We start from the raw sequence: 21,129 nt of genomic DNA, 5'->3' as shown, positions 1-21,129 counted from the left end.
CTTCATGGACACAACAAGCCCAAATTACACAGATGTAGTCATCATTATGATCAACATTATAAAGAATACAGTCTATATATTCACAGCATATATTAAAACAAATCTTTATTTCACAAAATACACAACATGAAAATTCTAAAATTCATAGGGAAAATGCAAAACCATCCATGATTGAAGTCCTTTTTCAGAGAATGATGGAGAGGTAGTCACACGCCTGAAACAAGAGAGAGATTCAGTCACAATCACAGAATGGCCATCATCTTGAATTCTAATGTTCCATAAGATTTGGACTTGAGGACAGTGACCAATTTACATGTCATTTTTCCCCAGCAGTTTATAGCTGATGCTTTCAAGTAACTACTTCAATTTCAAGCATACTTATCTGCACATAACACGGTAATTGCTTAGTCATGAATATTAAATCATCCAGAGACATTACACTTCCAGTCCCACCTGGCAGCTTATCATGAGGTTAGAAGAACCTTCTGTGCTGGCTACCATGGTGAAGGCCGGGTTACAGGGGCACCCATGTTCCATGTGTTCCGAGATTCTTGACTCCAGGACACGCTGAAGAACCTCTGCGGTGATGTTCCGTTGCTGGACAGCAGACATGATGAAACACAGACATTTACCACTTTCAATTTGGCTTCTCCATTGTAGGCAATGGCATGCAATAATAGATTCCAAGTAGTTTTATTTGTCAGTCGTCACCAACTTATACAGGTCGTACAAGCAGCAAAATGTTGTAATATGCAATCTCCACACACACACAAATCAAATGGACCCCCCCCCCCCCCAATAGGAAATTGAATTAACATCCCCAGATGTACTATCCTTTTACATTTTACAGAAGAAAAGATTCAACAAACCCTTGTGTTGATGTACAGTCCACACGGGCAGGAGGTGAAATGACTGTTAATGTTCAAGTTGTTCCTAAGAGACAAAAAACACTAAAATAGTTCTTCATACTTCAAAAAACATGATAGAGGAAAGTAGCCTGGCTAATAAGCCAGACTCAAATCACACCGGCAGGCTTTTTTCTTTTTGCCAACGGCTGATTCGGTCTGGCTTATTAGCCAGGCTAAGAGGAAAGTGCCCCAGCCATTGGTCTTCCAGTATGTGAAAATATCATAGTTTATAGATTCAGACTTACATGTGACATATGGGACAAATAACACGAGACTCCTTGTCCTCCATTCCGTCAACAATGGATAAAATGTACTGTTCCTCAAACTGCATGTTCCGCTCATACTCGTCAATAATGGACAACTCTAGAAAATGCACAGAAAACAGTTTTCCATGACTAGGGTCAGGGATGAATGAAACCTATATTGAAGCCAAGATTGATAGACTGGCACACAATTACATAACTGGAAAGCCTAGTTCAGAGTCAGACCAAACATTCATGACGGGACAAAAATATTTTATGGGTGATTTCAACTTCATCATATGACTGTCGCACACCAAAAACAGATTCTCAGATAGCATAAACTAAGCCTTTCCCTAACAGGAAACTGAGGACGTAGGACAAAATAACGCTCTCCCTGTTCCACTGGACTCTGCTTCACTTTCCTTGGAGATACCCTCCAGAAGAAAAAGACTAATGTTACTCAGAAAAGGGCTGGTGAAATGAAATGAAATTACCTTGAGACGTGAGCTCTTGTTGGATTTCCTCCAACACTGCCAGTTCATCGTACTCCGTTAAACTGAACATCTGAGAGAAAAAAAAAACACAATTAGTACAAGTAGGAAAGCTGAAATGGAACCAGAAACTTGGTTTGTTATGAGTTTTGCCCAGAAATAAAGTATCAAGTGTCACCCTAACGCGTTTTACCAATATTCCATATCATTGCTGTCGGGCTGCATCTTCCATATTTAACATTTTATTTATTTTTTTAATTAATGCCCTACCTCGTCTTACAAGAGTGTTGTGCATAAGTAGCCGATCAACAAACTCACCATGTGCCGCATCGTAATGTGTTGTGATCTTATAGAGCAGCTATTTTGTATATTTTTGAAATAAAGTGAAAGAGGTTATCATTCTGTGGTTTTATAAATATTGTATGAGGGTATTAACAAGAGCTTGTGACTAAATAGTAGGCCAACTACAATTGGATCCATTGAAACACAAGTTATTAACAAAAGTAAGGTCCTTGCAGACTGGACGCATTTTTTAGAAAACCGGCGAAAAAAACGCTGCTAAAAATCGAAAAAAACGCAGCAGTGTTAAGGACCTTAACGGTAACAGTTTAATTTAGACATAAAATGTTTCCACAGAATAGTGATGATATGAATTATACTCAATGCAAGGGGGGGGGGGGGGGTACCGCTACAGCATTCTAAATGTGCACAGTGCCAAGTTTAGTGATGCTGTGAATGACATCCCATCACATAAATGAGATGAGATAATGCTGTCCATGTGAATTTCATGGAAAAGTGTACCTATTTAAATAAAAAAATATATACATTTTGTACCAGAACATTCCAAACTAATTTGATAGGATTAAACCAACTGTCAGGTGCAGTAATTAGTTATTGGGCGAGTACACACTGACAAATGACAGAGACACAACTGTGTTGGGGCCCAGAGGCATTTGGGGCCCATGGGCGCCCACCCGTGTCGTCTGTAAAATAAAATTATAAATACATAACAGGATACAGAGATGCAATGACAGTTGAGTTGAACATAGTTTGGCGGAGCCTGGTGGTGGCTGCTGCTAGCACACATGACCATCATGACCGTTTGCTGTTGGGGGCACTCGCTGACCAGCCTGCGTCGGGGCCCACTGACATGTAGTTACGTCGCTGCTCTCAGTGTGTGAACAGTAACACTCACTCAGGGTTTTACTGAGCATGCGTGTGAAACCTACTTGTTCTATGCCGTTTCCTCCCGACAATAAAGGCAGTCTTTGGTTTTCAGACTGTAGTGCATTCCACTCCAGCTCCATCACCTCCTGGACTATGCTGGAGCCCTTTGCCGTGCATGGCTGTTCACCTTCTCCCACCTGACGATACCTTTCCAGTAACCGCGAACGGCTGTTTCTCAACCTGTCCACGCAGCGCTAGAGAAAAAGCAAGTGTGATTTAATAGCAGGGCTGCCAACATTGTACTGTGGGGGGGTGTTCTGGTGAACTTTGGGAGTTTGATACTTTATCAGGCTTGCTTTACTAGCATTGGAAAATGATGTGGACAGTTCCAGCCATTAAAATGCATTGATTTGATGACTGAAGCAATGTAAGACCCACCTTTAATAATAACCATTCATTATTTAAGTGAACATCTCTGAATTCTGGTGGTCCTCCTCCCCCCGAAACCCTTTAAAGGTAGTAGATGTAAGTTCCTGTGTATTTTGGGGCTTTTATACCAAATGCAGGAGACTCCTTAGCTCTGGTCCATAGCTCTAATGCGTTAGCTATGGACCAGAGCTAGAGACTCCTGCAGTCCTGCATCACACCAACACCAATATTAAATGACAGCACAGTCTTAAGTGGCAGCGGTGGCCGAACGGATTGCGGAGCGGTCTTGATACCGGAAGGTCGCCAGTTCGAATCAGCGGTGCCCTTGAACAAGGCATTGAGCAGGGTTCTATGAGCAGGGCCTGGCTGGAAACAAGTTATTGAGCTTAGCCCAGATACCCTGGGTAAATATAGTAATCATTTCATTTCATTTCATTTCTTCTGTGTCCTGACCTGAACATGCATCATAACACGAAATGCCATGCCAACTTAGCTAGGCCATAGTAATATAGTAAGAGTGTTGCGACACTAGCGTTGACTCCCATTGTAACAATGGAATGCGGAAGTGCTCATTCTATCTTATCAGACGACGTCACACCATAGAGTATATAAAAGGATAGAGGCGTTTTGAAGCACCCGGAAGACTGCCGGAAGTACCGTCTCAGAACGTCTACTTCCGCATTTGACCACCAAATTTTGGTGGTCAAATGCGGAAGTGCAACCGAGCGCTCAATGTTAAAGCCCAGCTGCACGGGTTTCCACGGGTCCGCCTGTAGTCCCTCCTCCTACCACTAGGGAGGAGAGCTTCAACGTTGAATAGCCTCACTGGCCCCTTGCGTCACACTGATAAGAAACAGCATGCGCGCGTACAAAGGCAGCAGAAGAACACCACCTCTCATAAGATGGAATGGAAAAGTTCTAACATGCACTCACGTGTAAAAAATGCCCCATCAAACTTTCAGATGCTGTTTTTCTCCCAGTGTGGAGGAAGAATGATTAGGATTTTTATTGTGATCTCTCGCCCTTGAAATATATAATCCTTGGTTTCTGTTGTGTTTGAACAATAATAGCAATTCAAAACAGTTGTCCTCAAAACCACACCTCCAGTCGCTGTCATAAGAACGGGAGGTGCGCTCATGAACAACACGGCAGCAGAGCCTATTTGTGCAAGGCTGCACGCGCACCTGCAGCCCATCAAGTATGATTTATGCTTCGTCCCGCAATGGTGTCGCGCACGCAGACCTCTACGCTCACAACAGTCGCATCTGCGATGCGATGTGAGATTGTATATCAGCTGTTTTCTGTGCGCAATACTGTTGGGCTTTGAAGTATAAATGTATCCTAGGGTGCACCTCACTAGCCAACTCACAAGAGGAGGTTGAATGGACTGAAACCAGCGCTCCCCAAAACAACAGGTTTGGAGATCTGTCTGAATTGATTACATTAAACAGTCACCCGTGCGCCCAGTCCCAATGTTTGTAAACAAATAATGGGTCTATGCGATAGTAGATAGTACATTTGCGGCGAGATCAAAGCGTGTCGCTACTCTCCTACTCTACACTCTGAGCTAGGCTAGCTGGGAACACGGATCAACACATTTCCGCGGGACACCAAAAGCAGTTGAGACAGTATCTTTGACATCATCACCCTGCCTGCAACACTTTAGAGCTATTAGATATCCGAGACCAGATTGATTGATTGATTGATTGAAGAATTTATTAACAGTTTGCAGAATTACAGTACATTTCAAGCACAAACTCAATACAAAGGCTGTTAACTGTGAGTGGACGACCCAGTGGGTGAATGAGAGAAGGCACTGACTTTTAAGGCACCCTGGAAACTGTCACCCCAACATGCCCAAAAAATGGTTCTGAAAGGGACTAGCTGGCCAAGCCTATATCGTTTCTTACCTTCCGAAATGTTTCTTTCCATGGCGGCGTCGTTCCCTTGTAAAGAGAGCGGTGTCTGTTCAAAGCATCCATTTAAAAGTGCTTACAGTTAAAACACACAAAGGCAACAATTTGACAGGCTAAAGTGTTGCGCTTGCACGGCTAAATGCAAAACAGTAAACACTGCATCTTATAACTTGGCGCACCGGAAGTTGATGCAGGCTATGACATAGTGCATGATGGGTTGTGTAGTTTAGTCTTGTTGTGTCAGAGTGAGGGTCGGCCGAATCATTCAACCACAGTTCCCAGCCTATATTTATTTAAAATAATAATAATAATATTAAATAATAATAATAATAAATATATATAGGCTATAGTATATTTTCCTGCATATTTATCATGAATTGCTTAAAACTGTATAGTTTAACTTCTTAATTTTGTATTGTTGTCTGTTGTTTTGTCCAGTTGTTTGCTTTTTATACCCTTTCCTCCCCAACAAATGTACTCGTTATGCCAATTCATTTCTCCCCACACACATCTATGTGTTGTCACAGCTAGGTCTGCCAGTGAGGAGCCCCCACCAGGAGGATATAGACTAGCCTTGTCCTACTCCTCCACCATCCACCTGCTGACAGACAGGTGCCAGCCTGGTGCCACCCCAGCCTGCCCAGGTACAAATATTAGGCTACCCTCCCAGAGCCCCTGCCTGGGTTCTCTCCCCCGGATTGTGTTAGTTGCTTCACAAAGCCGGTTGGACCGTGGTGGATTTGAACCCCCGGCCAGCTCCGCTGTGCAGTGGGCAGGTAGCCCTAAAAGTAGGCTACCTGCCAACTGCGCCACCCAAGCGACCACATGTACATTTTACAAATTAGTCAATAATATTCAATCAATCAATAGAAATGTATTGGAAATGAGCAATGAGGAATGAACCTTTGGCATAATTGTCTTGATGTTTGTTTGTTTGTTTGCTTGTTTATTTATTTGTTTGTTTGTTTATTTATTTGATGTAAGGCATATGCATTTCCTGTATGTTTAAAGTGATTTCATTGACAATTGTTGTCTATTCTATTATGCCCTGATTGTGCTTTAATAACATTTTCTGATATTAAAAAGGGCTGGATACTATTGTCCAAATGTCTTCAAATAAAGATAAATTCATACATTATGGAGCTGTTTTGAGCGATACTAACTGCTCCAACATGTGACTTTGTGTGGATGTGTGTCTAATACTATCTATTCCTTATTATTCCGCCCCCTGTGACGTCATGTGGGTCTATACATCATAATTAATAATCCAGTATGTCTCTCTCTCTCTCTCTCTCTCTCTCTCACTGGGTGCTTCCAGACAGTGGAGTCACGAAGATGCCCTGGGTGGAGCTTCATGTCCATTCACCAGCTATCTAAAAACCCGGAAGAGACGCCTGCCGCTCGCGGCTTTTGGCATCTTCGTGACTCCACTGTCTGGAAGCAGTGGAGTAGTCTCTGGGTGTAAGCACACTTGGGCGTCAAGGCGTGGAAAAAATCAGCTCGTGGCAGGCATCTCTTCCTGGTTATTAGACAGCTGGTGGATGGAAATTAAGCTCCATTCCCGGAAACGCTTGTCCACGCGGCATTCTGCCGCGTGGGAAAGCGCGGCATTCTGTCTAAAAACCAGGAAGAGACGCCTGGCATCTTTGTGACACTAAAGTGTGCCTGCACTGATTCTCCAGCCGTACAGCGCAGAGCTGAAGGACGACCCCATCATCAGCACACGTGACACACCTGACCAAACTTTACGACAACCTGTTGGAACAGAACCTAATCAGAGTCATAGAGCCCTTCTCCAGAGTCAAGGTATTATTCGTGATAACATATCTTTATCCATTCAGTGATTTTGCAGCCTACAATGCAAAGAGCTTCAGGACAATAAAACAGGAGTCAAATCATGAAATGGAATAGAAACGTCCCTCTCGGCAGAGTGTATCTGGGTCACAAAGGGTTAAATTACTTGCCCATCAAACACTATATTGGATAGGTGTTCGCAGGTGGGAAGCCGGGAGGGGATTGTGTTCTTCAGAGATACTGAGCGGTCTGCATCCTGCGTCTCTGACGCATACTTTTAACCAACCATCGCTGCTTTCTATTTTATGCTGCTACATTATGAACAAATTCAGCAATTACAATGTGATACATTCCCGCAACAACACAGCGATGTTAATATAATACTGAGCTTACTGGACTCGGCTATGTGCATTTACATTCACTTATAGATGGTAGATTTTTGGCACCCATGTACAAGTATTAATCACCCTTATTGTTCTGGGTTTGATTCCCAACTCCGTACCCGACGGCACCATTCCTCTATTCTTATCTTACTGTCTTTCATCATCACTGACTTAATAGCGCATCATAGCTGACTGGATAGTGTGCCAAGTTCTGCCAACCATATTGCAATGCAACATCCCTTTGTCCATCCCTCCTGCTTGGAGGCCTGTGTCCCATGTCTTTCACCCTCTCTTTATATGTTTATATATTGAGTTCTCTTCAATAGTTGCTCCATACATGTTTGATCAAAAATATTCTCCTGTTGTTTTGGATTTTGGAGTGCTCGCATGATGCTTTCTTTGCTGAAGCCTATGTCTGCTGTTATCACGAGAGTAACACATATTTTGGGGTTAATTCTAAATCTGTGGTGGGACAAATTAAACTGTGGCACCACAATTGAATTAAGTGGCTTAGTTAGTGGTTACTGGTTAGTGGCCAAACTGTAATATCTTCACACCATGCAGGACCATTGGGCAATGGGCTATGTTGAGTCCCCTGCTTTAAACATAGTATTCATCAAGCACCTTCTGTGAAGCAGACACTAACTTGTGGATACAGATATATGCTCATTTTAGTCTTCTTAATGTATACGGTTAGTTGAATGGAGGGCTCAACTGACAACGATTGGTCTAAATGCTGGTGTATTTCTTTCAACATTTGAGATTTGTTTTAGTTAATTTTTCCCTTGTAGACATTGTTGACCATCTGTCTCCCTGTCCGGAGTGACGTCGACCTGTCAGACTTCTGTTGAACACGCACTTCACTTTTGGGATAAGGGTGGAAGAGGGAGAGATGAAGAGGAGGAGTTTGAACTTTCAACAACCCAGCAAGCAAATAAACCAACTGAAGGAAAAAACAAAACAAAAACAGACCAACGTTACCACAGACTGACAGGACTCTGCTGCTTGCTCTCCTCTGTTCCCATTCCTCGTCTCCTCCTCCTCCTCTTCCTCCCTCCTACTCTCCTTCCCTTTTTTCAGTCCTTCGTTCATGACTTTAGATGACGGGTGTTTGATCTGAAACAAACTGTGCCACCCTGTGGACAAGTCCAGGCACTGCGCCTCTCTCCACCTCATCCCTTTCTTGACACTGGTTGTCCAATGGAACTGGACCTTTCGGTTTCTGTCTGCACAGAGATCTTTAAATCATATACAGTACTTATACACGTATACACATGTATGACAAAACTACAAAGAAACAAACATAAGTTTGGTCTGTCAGATTGTAATGGAAGGAGGTTTGAAAGGTTGAGTCGTTTTTTGTGTCTCACCTTGAAGGTTCTGTTCCAGTTCCTGTTTGGTTTTGTTTGACTCGCCAATCTCCTTTGATCTTGTTCTTAACATGTTCCCTCCCTCCCTCTGTGGACAAATTTCCACACGTGGACAATAAATGAAACTATCTAACCTAACTAACTAACTTTTAATGACGGTATACCATTTCAACATGGATGAGAAGCACCGACTCTGCCCCCTCCCACGTACAGAGAACCCCATCAGCGTCCCCTCATTCCTCGTTGTGAACTCGGAGCCCCCCAAAACATCAACTTTCTACATATATTACCAAGTGTCTCACTCAAAGGGTATTCTGGGGATGCATGTATGTGTGTGGAGCGGATGGGATCTGTATCCTGCCCTGAGGAAAGCCACAGGGTGACAGGGAGATTACATTTCCTCACTGGTTTTCTGCCCCATGAAGGGAGGGACTTTCGCCCTTTAGTTTTAGACCGCAACAGAGGGGCGCCATCTCAAGCGAACTTGAGCCACAAGAGACACCACCGAGCGAGCTAAAGTGAGCGAGTTGCCGTGTCGAACGTTGCGAAGGTCGCTTGAGCAGACTCAGCCCCGTTCAAGTTGCGACACGATAGGCAGAGAATAGTAAATCTAAAACTATACTTTATCGGCAAAAAAAGAACTAGTCAGCGGTTGTTGGAAAAATAGTGGCACAGTGGGATTCGATCCCAGAAAGTGTGGATTGGGAGTCTAATGATTAGTGAAGCGCGCTACTGAGCTGGCTGCCAGAATTGGTTTTCAGGCTATTCGAAGCCTGGCATATTCACAATTTCACACTATACCCACCCCAACTCACTTTTTTTGTTATATAACGCTAAAGAACAGAGTAAAAAGCACCACTCCCTGACTGAGGACTTGGCCGTTTACACAAAGTGCTTTTTAATGCTCAGTTTGTACAGGGCATGACTGGAGAGGACTCTTTGCATTATGAGATGCTTTGTGGTGTAGAATAGATACAGTGGGCTAAGGCCAGGTTCCGCTGAACTGAAACTGTGCTGTTTGGGGGATTTTATTTTTTTTCAACAATTTTTAGAGGGTTTACCATATATGACGTATAAGACAAGTGAGATAGGATCCAAAAGGAAGCACGCACAACTCTATAAATTCTACAAGTGTTGGACAAAAATATTCGTACAATGAAAAGGAAGGGTTGTCTGTGTATCTGCTCCCAGGATGTTTTTATTTAGGTACCTAAATAAAAAAATCACACCCGTGTGAACTGAGTGGTGTAAGGCCTGTCTGACGTAATGAAATCATGTCTGACGTAATGAAATCACACCCGGGTGAACAGGGTGAACATAGCAACCATGCTCATTTTTTCTGCACTAACAAAGCCAGGTGTAGGAAATCATACCCGGGTGAACAGGGTGAACATAGCAACCATGCTCATTTTTTCTGCACTAACAAAGCCAGTTGTAGGAGTGGTTTACACCACTCAAAAATCACATCCGTGTGAACTGAGTGGTGTAAGGCCTGTCTGACGTAATGAAATCATGTCTGACGTAATGAAATCACACCCGGGTGAACAGGGTGAACATAGCAACCATGCTCATTTTTTCTGCACTAACAAAGCCAGGTGTAGGAAATCATACCCGGGTGAACAGGGTGAACATAGCAACCATGCTCATTTTTTCTGCACTAACAAAGCCAGTTGTAGGAGTGGTTTACACCACTCAAAAATCACATCCGTGTGAACTGAGTGGTGTAAGGCCTGTCTGACGTAATGAAATCATGTCTGACGTAATGAAATCACACCCGGGTGAACAGGGTGAACATAGCAATGCTCATTTTTTCTGCACTAACAAAGCCAGTTGTAGGAGTGGTTTACACCACTCAAAAATCCTGGGAGCAGATACACAGTGTGCAGACAACCCTTCCTTTTCAATATAAGACAAGTGCTAATAAACAAATAAAAATCTGAAACCTGAAGTTTTTTCAAAGTGACTAAATACTCTAATAAACCTTTTTGTGTTTGTGCGCATGTTCAATAGCATAAATGTAAAGCCAGGATCATACATTATAGTATAGGGTGTGCACAAATAGACTAAAGTACCTGCCCTTTTGCCCTCTGGACAGCAAAGTGCCCTTTTGAAAGTTTGTTCATTTTATATTTGTCTTGCAGTGTACAGTACTGTATGTTGCCCATGGTGACATCAATCAATTCTGGAATAAAAGTGTCTAATATATTATTTTTGCCCCAAAAAAACACACTATTAAGGCAGCCACGTGCCATGTGCTGCAAACTTATAGCCTGGCTTGGCCAGCCTCATAGCGGGGATTCACTGAAGATTGGGAGGAAACATCAGTGAACCCTCGCTATGAGTCTGGCCGTGCCAGGCTAGCAAACTTAATCCCTCCAAATGTCTGTGCACGCCAGACACCACTGATAATGGCAGGGTATATGTATTATTTGTAATACGGGTGTATTTCTGTAGATGTTTGTTCAACCATGAGCATGATCTTCATCTCTAAGGTGAGGTGATTGAGGCAATGGGCTGTGCTGGATTCTCAAAAATACCCCACCACTGCCAGATGGGGCATACGAATACGAACCCTGATGCATTTCTCAACTTTGTATGTGTTGTGCATTCTTGTCTGACCCATGATTGTGTGTAGTCTGGCATGGCAGACTATATTACGGCATATTAGTCTGGCATCTCTGTTAGGAACCTGCATTTCTAAGGGGCTGATTTGGAGAAAAAAATGCCTCTGGTGATAAACCCACCCCGGCCACACATTTGCATACTGGGCCCTGCAGGTTGGTGCACCACAACTTAGGGGGAAGCTAAATCCAATCACAACCGAGTGGAGCCAGACCATATATGTGCCAGACCTAATGGCATCTGCCTATAGTCCTATTATTATTATTTTTTTCACTGGCAGATTTGTGTGGTTTCCAGGCTAGACCGTTTGAAGAAGATACCGATAGATATAGCCATCTCTTCTGCAACTAGTCAGGGTTCTAATAGTTACAACTTTAAGTCACTGATCTACAACTGTTTTCACAAGCAGCCAAATGTGGGCCTATACTGTAGCCTCTATTGTTACCAAACTATTCTGGCTTTGCTTTTTATAATCTGCATGTTTGGGATTGGAGCTGACTCAGTAGGCTAGCTTGTGGCAGCCGACAGGCCCGAGGGGCAAGTCTATATAGCCCTTTAACTACGAGAATATCCTTTCTAAATAGCGCTTGATTAACAGCAAACAGCTCTCAGCAGAGGTCGATATGCAGCATTCGGGTCTATTCTGCATTTGAATGAAATGAAATGAAATGAAATCTATATTTACCCAGGGTATCTGGGCTAAGCTCAAGAACTTGTTTCCAGCCAGGCCCTGCTCATAGAACACATTTCATCGTAGTGGTTGATGCCTTGTTCAAGGGCATTTCAGCGGAACATCGGAATAGGAACATCACCATTAAGCCTGTGTGTAAACAACCTTATCACAACACCATTATGCATATGTGGATTGTTCTGGATCCCATTGGCATAGTGTGAGTTAAAATCTTTAACGACATCCAGTCAGTGTGGTGGTGAATCATGCCTCTATAGAGACTTCGCATTTAGAAACATGTCGAGGTGTATAAAGTTAGGGTGTTTACAGGCCTTGGATGGATTTTTATGCTCCTCTCCACGGTCAGGGCAAGAGGGATAGGTTTTGCTCGAGGTTTCTGTGGAGAGAATAGGGGAGCCAGACAGGCGACAGTCAGAGCAGTCTGGGCCCCGGAGCCCCGGGGCAGAGGCAGGGATGAACCAATGGGAGCGCGACATCCACTCCCCTCCAGCCTGCTCTGCGCGGCGCGCCCTGTAATTTGGAGTTTTACTTGGGCTGGGCGCCGCCACACCGGACAGCCCCGCTCGCTGCCTGACTGACGACTGACTGACTCGCCAAGGGACTTTGGATCATAGACGCAAGCTTACTATACGCACACATCTTGGTTGGAGGATTTCATTCTGCATGCGCGTTGAGAATCAGCAAACAAAATAGAATAAAAACTAATATTCTGGAGAGGATTTGAATTGCAGGCTAGGGCTGTATCAGCAGCCGCAACATTGGTATAGGCTAATTTGGAAAAGTGTGATTATTCCCAACGGGGATTTGAACATGAACGGACAGTCTTCCTACGATGACAAGAAACCCGCCGTCGCGGGCCTCAGCTCATCCGATCTCCCCGCGGCTGGCAGCTCTCTCCCGGCCACGAAAGACTCCCCGACGCTCCCCGAGTCCTCCTCCACGGACATGGGCTTCTACAGCGGCCAGCAGACGACGACGCACACGCACCACGGTGGCGGTCACCACCACCACCACGACTTCTACCAGACGGCGCAGCAGTCCTACGCCAGCACCCAAGCGATGAATCCGTACACGTATCACCATTATAACCTGAACGGAATGGGGCCAGCGAGCACCTATCCTCCGGTGGCCAAGACAGAGTATTCGTCTTACTCCCACGCGTCCTACCGGCAGCACGGCCACTTCAGCAGGGAGGTCCAGTCTCCGTTGCTTGACATTGGTAAGTTTTTACGCACGGGAATTTTGAGTTTCTTTTTGTGTCCGTGCGGTCAGAAATGTTCCACTGACTGACTGTCCCATGACTGCTCTGCTCTTACAGTCTGCTCGTTTGTTTGTTTTTCCTCTAGAAATGTGCTGATTTGGGGAGTTTGGTGGAAATTTGTTCCCTCTTATTGATTTAATTGTCATTTGTCAGCAAGGTCTATATAGGCTACGCTACGCCAATTAAATACGATTACAAAATAGTAAAATATACTCAATTTATGGCAACTATAGCCTACCCTGGGTGTTTCAACCTTTAAAATATTGTTCATATTACATTCTCTTTTCAGTTTAAGAGGAATGTTAAATGTAAGAATATCAAGGATGATATATTGGCCAGGCTAGCACTGCATGCACAATTGCACATCATCATATTAATATCAGAATGAATGGTCAAATCGTTATAGCCTATTCATTGACATTCAGCCTAACTGCAATGAGGCATGAGGCAATGCAAAAACAAATCCCACACAGTAGATCCATCAAACCCACACTGATTCAATCTGCACTAGTATTTTAGTATAGGCCTTGACGATGTCATTCAATTTATTCATTTCGTTTTGCCAACAACACACTATTTTGGAGCTTTAACAAGTTTAGAGGCGCCCTTTTAGCGGAGTAGTAGAAAAAAACAAACTCGACAAGCTGGTATAGCCTACCGTTTTTGACATTCCAGTTTGAAAGACTCTGTCTTGGCCCGAGGCGTTTGGCCCAGAGCCACGAGCATCAGGTGTCACGGCATGTCAATCAGTCTTGGTGTTTGACTCACTGGAAACACCAACGGGTCGCTATCACGCCATGTCTGTTGTTGAACCGAGTTTCTGTAAGAAAAGAAGAAATTAATATGCAAAACAACAGGACAAAACAAGAGACAGGCCTACAATTCAACCAGGCCTACAGGCAACATGAAAAGCACCTATAAATCTCTCCCCCCACGTCTGTGGGAGACACGCAGACCAAAATTATAAGTTACAGTGGCGTCGGAATTTCTTTGAAATTTCGGGGTTGTGTGTAGCAGCAGCGTCTATTTTTGTGCCTCTGAATCCATGAGTAAAATAAACATTTTAGATATGCAGATTGGTGACTATAGTAGGCCTATTTATAGGCAAGGAAAGGAACTATAAACTATGACCAATTGCACTTATGCTACTTTAATGCTCAATGAGACTAGTAGTGGTATACATTTTGTGCTCATTTTCGTACCCATCTCCCTTCTCACCAGCAGTGAAAGAGGAACCCGAAGTAGAGGTTCGGATGGTGAACGGAAAACCCAAAAAGATCCGGAAGCCTAGGACCATTTACTCCAGCTACCAGCTGGCAGCTCTCCAGAGGCGCTTCCAGACTGCCCAGTACCTCGCTTTGCCTGAGAGGGCCGAGCTGGCCGCCCAGATGGGCCTCACACAGACACAGGTGAGGTGGATGGACATAAAAAAATCAAGTTAGAGGGCCACTTCACCCCTTTTGCAACCAGATCATATTTTAATGTTTGGGAGACAAGAAACACTTTCCTGGGGGGTTTTATGTGGGTAATTTGTGTTTTTAGATATTTTAGTATTTCAAAGCACCCGTGATGTCATGGACATTGCTCTCACTGCTGGATTACTAGAAATGACCATAATGCTTTGCTGCACTCACCCTACCTTGTGGAGAGGTGGAGAGTTGAGACAATGTAGTCCAGGAACTATAAGTGAGACCAGTGTCCATGACATCACTGGCACTTTGAAATACTAAAATACCTAAAAACACGTATTACACACATAAAACCCCCCGGAAAGTGTTTCTTGGCTCCCAAACATCATTAAAATAAGATCTGGTTGCAAAAGGGGTGAAGTAGCCCTTTAATAGATCCCAATATCAGTCCGAAATACAATAAATTGTATACTTGTATTACAACCATGGCATGAGTTATAGCTACTGGCTTAGAATAGACAATACAACACAATACAGTGGAGTGCACATCCACTGACAGATGAAGATGAAAGCATGTTTGTCAGTCAGCACCAGAGATCCCTATCAGTAAGTTGATGTGAGGTGAGTGTTGTTTCTCTGCTTAGAATTAGGCCGCTATATAACCTTTTATTGCCACGTGGCTTATTTACATGTGCAGTGATAAAAATCAGGGCCCAACCTTGCGTCATCAGCCTTTCAGTAGTAGTCTCCATTCTTAACCAGTAGCATCTGGTCTAGAGCCGGCCTACACCTAAACTGTCATTTCCATACACATACATGCACGTGCATACCGTTTCCATATCTGGCAAAGCGACTTGATCCAAGTCTGATCAGTATACATGCCATGGGTGTGTTTGCTATTTCACGAGCAGTGAAGCACAGGCGAATGTGACATTTCAGTCACACTTAATTTAATTCAAGAACATGTTGTTGAACCTGTTCTGTCTTTATCAGCAATGGCATCCTCTAAATCTACTATTGTGACACCTTATCCAGTTGACAATTTAAACATCAATATAAACAATTGAGGACAAGGATTATGAAAAACCCTCCTGGATTTTGGTGAGGATTATTAAACCCTCTTGGCCCTTCGTGGCCCCTAGTAGTTGTTCAAGTCTATACTGTAGATTGCGTTCACCTCATATCCCAGGTCACTGATTACACAGCTGGAAAGACAAGCATACCTGGATATTCAAGTGTAAAATCACACCAATGAAGTGAGCGGTGACTTTGTAGTCAAGCACAGTTGTTAATAGACTGAATAGAATGTTCAACCTCTAGGTGTAACGCAAAAAAATAAAAAATATCCGTACTCAGAATAAAAGCGATACTATCCCCTGATTTAAGTGTCTGAATTAAGTCGTTCAAGTAACACATGCAGAGACATCCTCTATTGAAACGTGCACTTCATGTCTCTTCTGCAGGTCAAAATCTGGTTCCAGAACAGACGGTCGAAGTTCAAGAAGCTCTATAAGAACGGTGAGTTCCCGCTTGGAGACATCGCACTGGACCACAGCCCAGACACCAGCGACCCCATGGCCTGCAACTCCCCAACATCCCCGTCCGTTTGGGAAAACAGCAACAGCAACAACAACAACCAGACGAGCAACAACAACACCACCACTAGCAATGGCAGTGACAACAAAAATAATGCAGCGCCGGATGATGCAGTACCAGATCCTGCAAGTCGTGGACAGGGCCCTTTCCAGCCTATTGTCAGCTCGTCGTCGTCGGGCTACATGGCGGACTATTCACACCAGAACTGGTACCAGCAGCAGGGGGCAACTTTAGGCGTACAGCAGCCAGGTCCAGCTCACCACACACCCTCACCCGCACCACCATCCACACAAAGTATGGGAGCTGTGTACTGATGCTGTGAGACCCAGCAAAGGGTGCCATTTTGACCAGAGCGCTGTGGGAAGAATGTCGACTTTTGAAGATCTGCGGTAAGACTTAAAAAAGAGAAAGAGAGAAAAAAAAAGCCTGGTAATGGATTTTGGGTGATGTTGGGAAAGGAGTCTTGACTGCAAACCCACAGACTTTCTTTTGTTGAAGTGGATTCCCCTGCTGTTGACTTAAGTGAAGTAAATCTTCAAGGATTTAGAAAGATACGCAACACTGAAGTTGTCACGTTGGCATGGAAATGGTACACCTTTTAAAACTTTAAGTCCTCTGTTGTCAAGTCAAACGTCTCAAAGGTGCTTTCAAACAACCAAGGAACACAAAAGATGCACATGTATCCTAGTGTCAAGTGGGTCATTGTTGCTAGTTTAACACTGAGCAAAAGGAAAGACTTGACATTGCATTGTCATCACATGTGCAGGATTTGGAGAGATTATACCTCTGGGTAAATTAATGTCGTCATGTTATAAGACCAATATTGCTGAAATATTGCTATTCGTAGTGTTTCTTCCGTTTCCTTTGCAGTGCTAAAAGAGGTAGACTTTACTTTGCTGAGACAAATCAGAAGGTGTCAATTAAGTAATAATCCCAGAAATACATTGAACTCAACTGACTTTCAGTTTTCAGTTTTTTGTGGTTTTATTGATGAGATTGTCATTGTTACAATGACAATCTCATCAATAAACGTTACGTCCTAAATGCTAAACCACTGATCTGGATGGATCTTTAAAACACAAACACTACAAATCATTCACAAATGGTATTTTGAAAGAAGGAGAAGGAAAGGTATGTTTGTGTGAGTCAACTGAACTGACCTGAAATGCAAACATTAGCCTACTCACCTTTGGATGCGGTGCGGACGCAGAAAAGCATAAAACACAACATACTTTACTCACTACTCACAATAGACAGAAATGCACAGAAAACATGTTGAACATGTTGAAATTAATAACAACAAAACATGCAGAAACTGAAAAAGGAAGGCATAGGTGGAGGAACACAGGACAGAGTATCTCCAACACATTACCTTCACCTGACAAATTCCCAATATCTTCTTTCTCAGTGCAGTCGAGCAGGTTTGTGGCACGTGAGAACAGATTTGAGTGTCAGGTTTATTTAATGTTATACCAACTCAAATGTTCTGAGAATTGTTGTCAAACTTGTCATATATATATATACACATCGCTTCAAGCACACATGCACGCACGCACGCACGCACGCACGCACACACACACACACACACACACACACACACACACACACACACACACACACACACACACACACACCAGCCAGACAATATTGTCTGTTACACAGAACTGTTACAAAGTTGGGCTAATTTACGACACCATACATAGCATGAATAGGGCTTTGGATTTCGGTGTCGCATTGATTTACATTCTATTCTCAAGCACACCAGTGCGGTGTCTTTGAGCTGGCTATGTAAATCTATTTATTCAAAACTCTGTGTTTTACTCCCAACATACATACATGCTACGAGTTCATAGTGTCCCTAGCGTTTTTTTCTTTTTCTTTTTTTTGTCATGGGCCAGACAGATGACGATCGCACCACATAGAGGAATGAATTTGCCTGTTAAATTATTCTCGCCTAAACAGATACAGCCTAAATCACTCTGTTGCCTTATTCTAACTGTACATAAAGTGGACATGTGTTTTGAGAGCAGATGTCATGCAATTAGTTGGTGATGAAACATTTATATATATATAAAAAGGAAAGGTGTTTTTATTCTTCATATATACGTTACTGAACTCAGGTCTGTTAATTTATATGCTGTGTAGATGGAAGGAAGATTTAGTGGTAAGTGCCTTAGAGCCATTTATGTGAGGAAATTATGTCATTTTGAGTTAAGAATAAAATATTTGTATATGATGTTATAGGGATGTCTTCTGTTTCACGGATGTATGCATACATGCACACATGGTTGTGTGCATGTGTAAATTACGCAAAGGTATATGCATTCATACTCTACTTACACACATGCACGCATGCACGTGTGCACACACACACATACACACACACACACACACACACACACACATTTATGCACACATCACTAGTACTACGGCTCAATCTCTGCAGTCAGAGTTCAAGTAACACTCAGTATTTGTTGGCCACGTATCAACACAGACGTGCGCGTGCACACACACACACACACACACACACACACAGTTTGCTGACTGTTTTCCTGGTGGATCAGTAAGAGTGAATGAGTCAGACAACAGGTTGCGCCCAGCTATATCTCTTTATACACACACACAGACACACACACACACGCACGCGCCGGATGTGCATGTGAAGAGGCTGTGGGAGGTGATGGAACTGTAGACACTCTGGAGTCTCTGGATCTTTAATAACACACCAGCAGCAGATGAAAGGAGAGAGAGAGGAGGAGGAGGGGGAGGAGGGGAGGGCAGTAGTTCTGGAAGAGTGAGAGAGATGGAAAGGGAGGGAACGAGACATGATAGGCTGCCTGGAAGGAAGAGGAGAAGTGGGGACAGGGCCGAGAGACAGAAATGTGTGCATGCAATAGAGGACTGTATGTGGCAAGTTATATGTCAGGACAGGATGTATAGCGAGACAGAGGAGGGATGGAAGGGAGGGAGGGAGGAATGGAGGAAGAAAAGAAAGAAGGAAGAGAGAGAGTGGGGGGGGGGGGGGGGGGAGTGGAGGGTGGACCAGAGAGGAAGAAGAGTGTGGTATAGAGAGAGAGGGTGTTCAGTCCTGTCATGTGGCGAACAGTTGGAAAGGGGAGGAGATTGGTGTGTGTGTGTGTGTGTGTGTGTGTGTGTGTGTGTGTGTGTGTGTGTGTGTGCGCGTGTGCAGTGTGCATGCACACACACGCACGCGTGCGTGGCTGCGGGCGCACGCACGCGTGCACTCATGTAGGCTATTTATGTATGCCAGTTTGAGGTTGGCTCGATGTTGAGTGAGACGGCACACACATATACTCATGAGTAATACATGTAATGAGCATCCACACATTCATTTGTGTGTGACCATGTGTATTTATGTGTTCTGTGTGTGTGTGTGTGTGTGTGTGTGTGTGTGTGTGTGTGTGTGTGTGTGTGTGTGTGTGTGTGTGTGTGTGTGTGTGTGTGTGTGTGTGTGTGTGTGTGTGTGTGTGTGTGTGTGTGTGTGTGTGAGAGAGAGAGAGAGAGAGAGAGAGAGACAGAGAGTGCTGAACAAGCGGTCCATCTTTCCTGCTTGAAGCTTCTCTCTTGTTCTGACTTGTTCCATGGGCAACAGACAACACACACACAAACACGCGAGCGCACATACAACACCATGTGCATAGACAGGATCACAGTCCCAATCCACCTCGTCTTGTGGCCTTGAAACCTTGCTGTTTGTGAGCGCACGGTTGTGCACCCTAATCCTCTGTGATCCACCCTGCGTGCTTTCTTTTCAGAAGTCTGTCTTGACTTCCTGCACTTCCAGGTGTCAGAAAGGAATGTACCTCGTCCCTCAGAGAGAGAGAGAGAGAGAGAGGGAGAGAGAGAGAGAGAGAGAGAGGCGGGGAGGGTGGATAGAGGGTAATATCCTCAGGATTTGACTGTAAAGGAGCGCGAAGTTGGTCTCACACACGCGCACACACACACACACACACACACACACACACACACACACACACACACACACACACACACACGTAAGCACGCACGCATGCACAGTACACACGTGCGTGGCAGTCTACAGTCTGTTTATGACAAAAAGAGTGCCTTATCAGAATAAAGCATCCATATATGTTATTGTGAGAATACTATCAGCGAAAGCTTTCCCCACAATAATAGAGAGTATATGCACATGCATGATTTTCCCATCAGGACACGCCCTCCTCATCTAGACTGAGTGGCAAAACATTGAGCAGCAGGGAGTGTTGGAGTTTGGAAGCGCTCGTTGGAAATCACTCAACCGTCCTGCGTACCACCTGTTTCTAAATGTCACATAATGCAGGAGGCAGCAAAATGTTGTTATTGAAAACAAGCACTTCCAAACTCTGACACTTAGAAAAATTATCAAATGCAGGGCATTTCTTGACAGAAAGTAGCTCATAACATGTCTATGGTGGATTTTTATGAAACAAAAATTTGCAGATAGACAGATATTCAAGCTTTTCGTACAGCTGCAATGTTGGTGAGTTTAACATTGTTTAATGCAATCAGACAGGACTTCTGTTTGTATGAATGGGCTGTCAAGGCCAGAAAGTAGGCGTCAGTGGGCGTTCCCGCATAACTTCCAGGTACGATGATGTCACGCGCATACCCTCTATAGAAAATGGACAATACACTAGGATAGAGCCCTGAGGAACTCCGGTCAACCAATAGAGTTTAAGTGGATAAGCAGCAGAAGGAAGGTGTTGATTGGATGTGTAGTCCCCAGCCAAGACCCAGCCCGCAGCAGCCCTACCAATCGGGCGCAGCCCTATTGGTACGACAGGTTGCGCGTTGGTCTGGTGAGTGGGAGCCCCGGGTTCAATCCCGCT

At 44.0% G+C, this 21,129-nt stretch overlaps 2 protein-coding genes across 2 annotated transcripts; one reads left to right on the top strand and one right to left on the bottom strand.

Moving 5' to 3' along the window:
* Window positions 1-88: 88 nt before the first annotated feature.
* On the bottom strand, window positions 89-5,345 carry rpain (RPA interacting protein). Its single transcript, XM_079521433.1, has 7 exons — window positions 5,148-5,345; window positions 2,871-3,062; window positions 1,645-1,714; window positions 1,154-1,271; window positions 870-933; window positions 454-597; window positions 89-214 (listed from the first exon to the last, which is right to left on the bottom strand). The coding sequence occupies exons 1-7, from the start codon at window positions 5,217-5,219 to the stop codon at window positions 185-187; spliced, it is 690 nt and encodes a 229-aa protein (XP_079377559.1). The 5' UTR covers window positions 5,220-5,345; the 3' UTR covers window positions 89-184.
* Window positions 5,346-12,671: 7,326 nt separating this feature from the next.
* LOC306936317 (homeobox protein Dlx3b-like) lies at window positions 12,672-17,399 on the top strand. Its single transcript, XM_079519806.1, has 3 exons — window positions 12,672-13,232; window positions 14,496-14,683; window positions 16,147-17,399. Exons 1-3 carry the CDS (start codon window positions 12,824-12,826, stop codon window positions 16,591-16,593), a joined length of 1,044 nt encoding a protein of 347 aa, XP_079375932.1. The 5' UTR covers window positions 12,672-12,823; the 3' UTR covers window positions 16,594-17,399.
* Window positions 17,400-21,129: the final 3,730 nt, after the last annotated feature.

Source organism: Electrona antarctica (assembly GCF_951216825.1).
Source record: "Electrona antarctica genome assembly, chromosome: 14".
Taxonomy (NCBI): Eukaryota; Metazoa; Chordata; class Actinopteri; order Myctophiformes; family Myctophidae; genus Electrona; species Electrona antarctica.
Note: the sequence above shows the minus strand (reverse complement) of the source record. Positions and strands in the feature narration are given on the sequence as shown.

Excerpts from the sequence above, each read along its gene's own strand:
- LOC306936317 (XM_079519806.1), top strand. The coding sequence starts at position 12,824 with ATGAACGGACAGTCTTCCTACGATGACAAGAAACCCGCCGTCGCGGGC. Across the intron at positions 13,233-14,495 it reads GTCTCCGTTGCTTGACATTG|CAGTGAAAGAGGAACCCGAA; the intron begins GTAAGTTTTTAC and ends CCTTCTCACCAG. Across the intron at positions 14,684-16,146 it reads TGGGCCTCACACAGACACAG|GTCAAAATCTGGTTCCAGAA; the intron begins GTGAGGTGGATG and ends TCTCTTCTGCAG.
- rpain (XM_079521433.1), bottom strand. The coding sequence starts at position 5,219 with ATGGATGCTTTGAACAGACACCGCTCTCTTTACAAGGGAACGACGCCG. Across the intron at positions 1,715-2,870 it reads GAGGAAACGGCATAGAACAA|ATGTTCAGTTTAACGGAGTA; the intron begins GTAGGTTTCACA and ends TTTTTCTCTCAG. Across the intron at positions 598-869 it reads GACTGTACATCAACACAAGG|CAACGGAACATCACCGCAGA; the intron begins GTTTGTTGAATC and ends TCTGCTGTCCAG.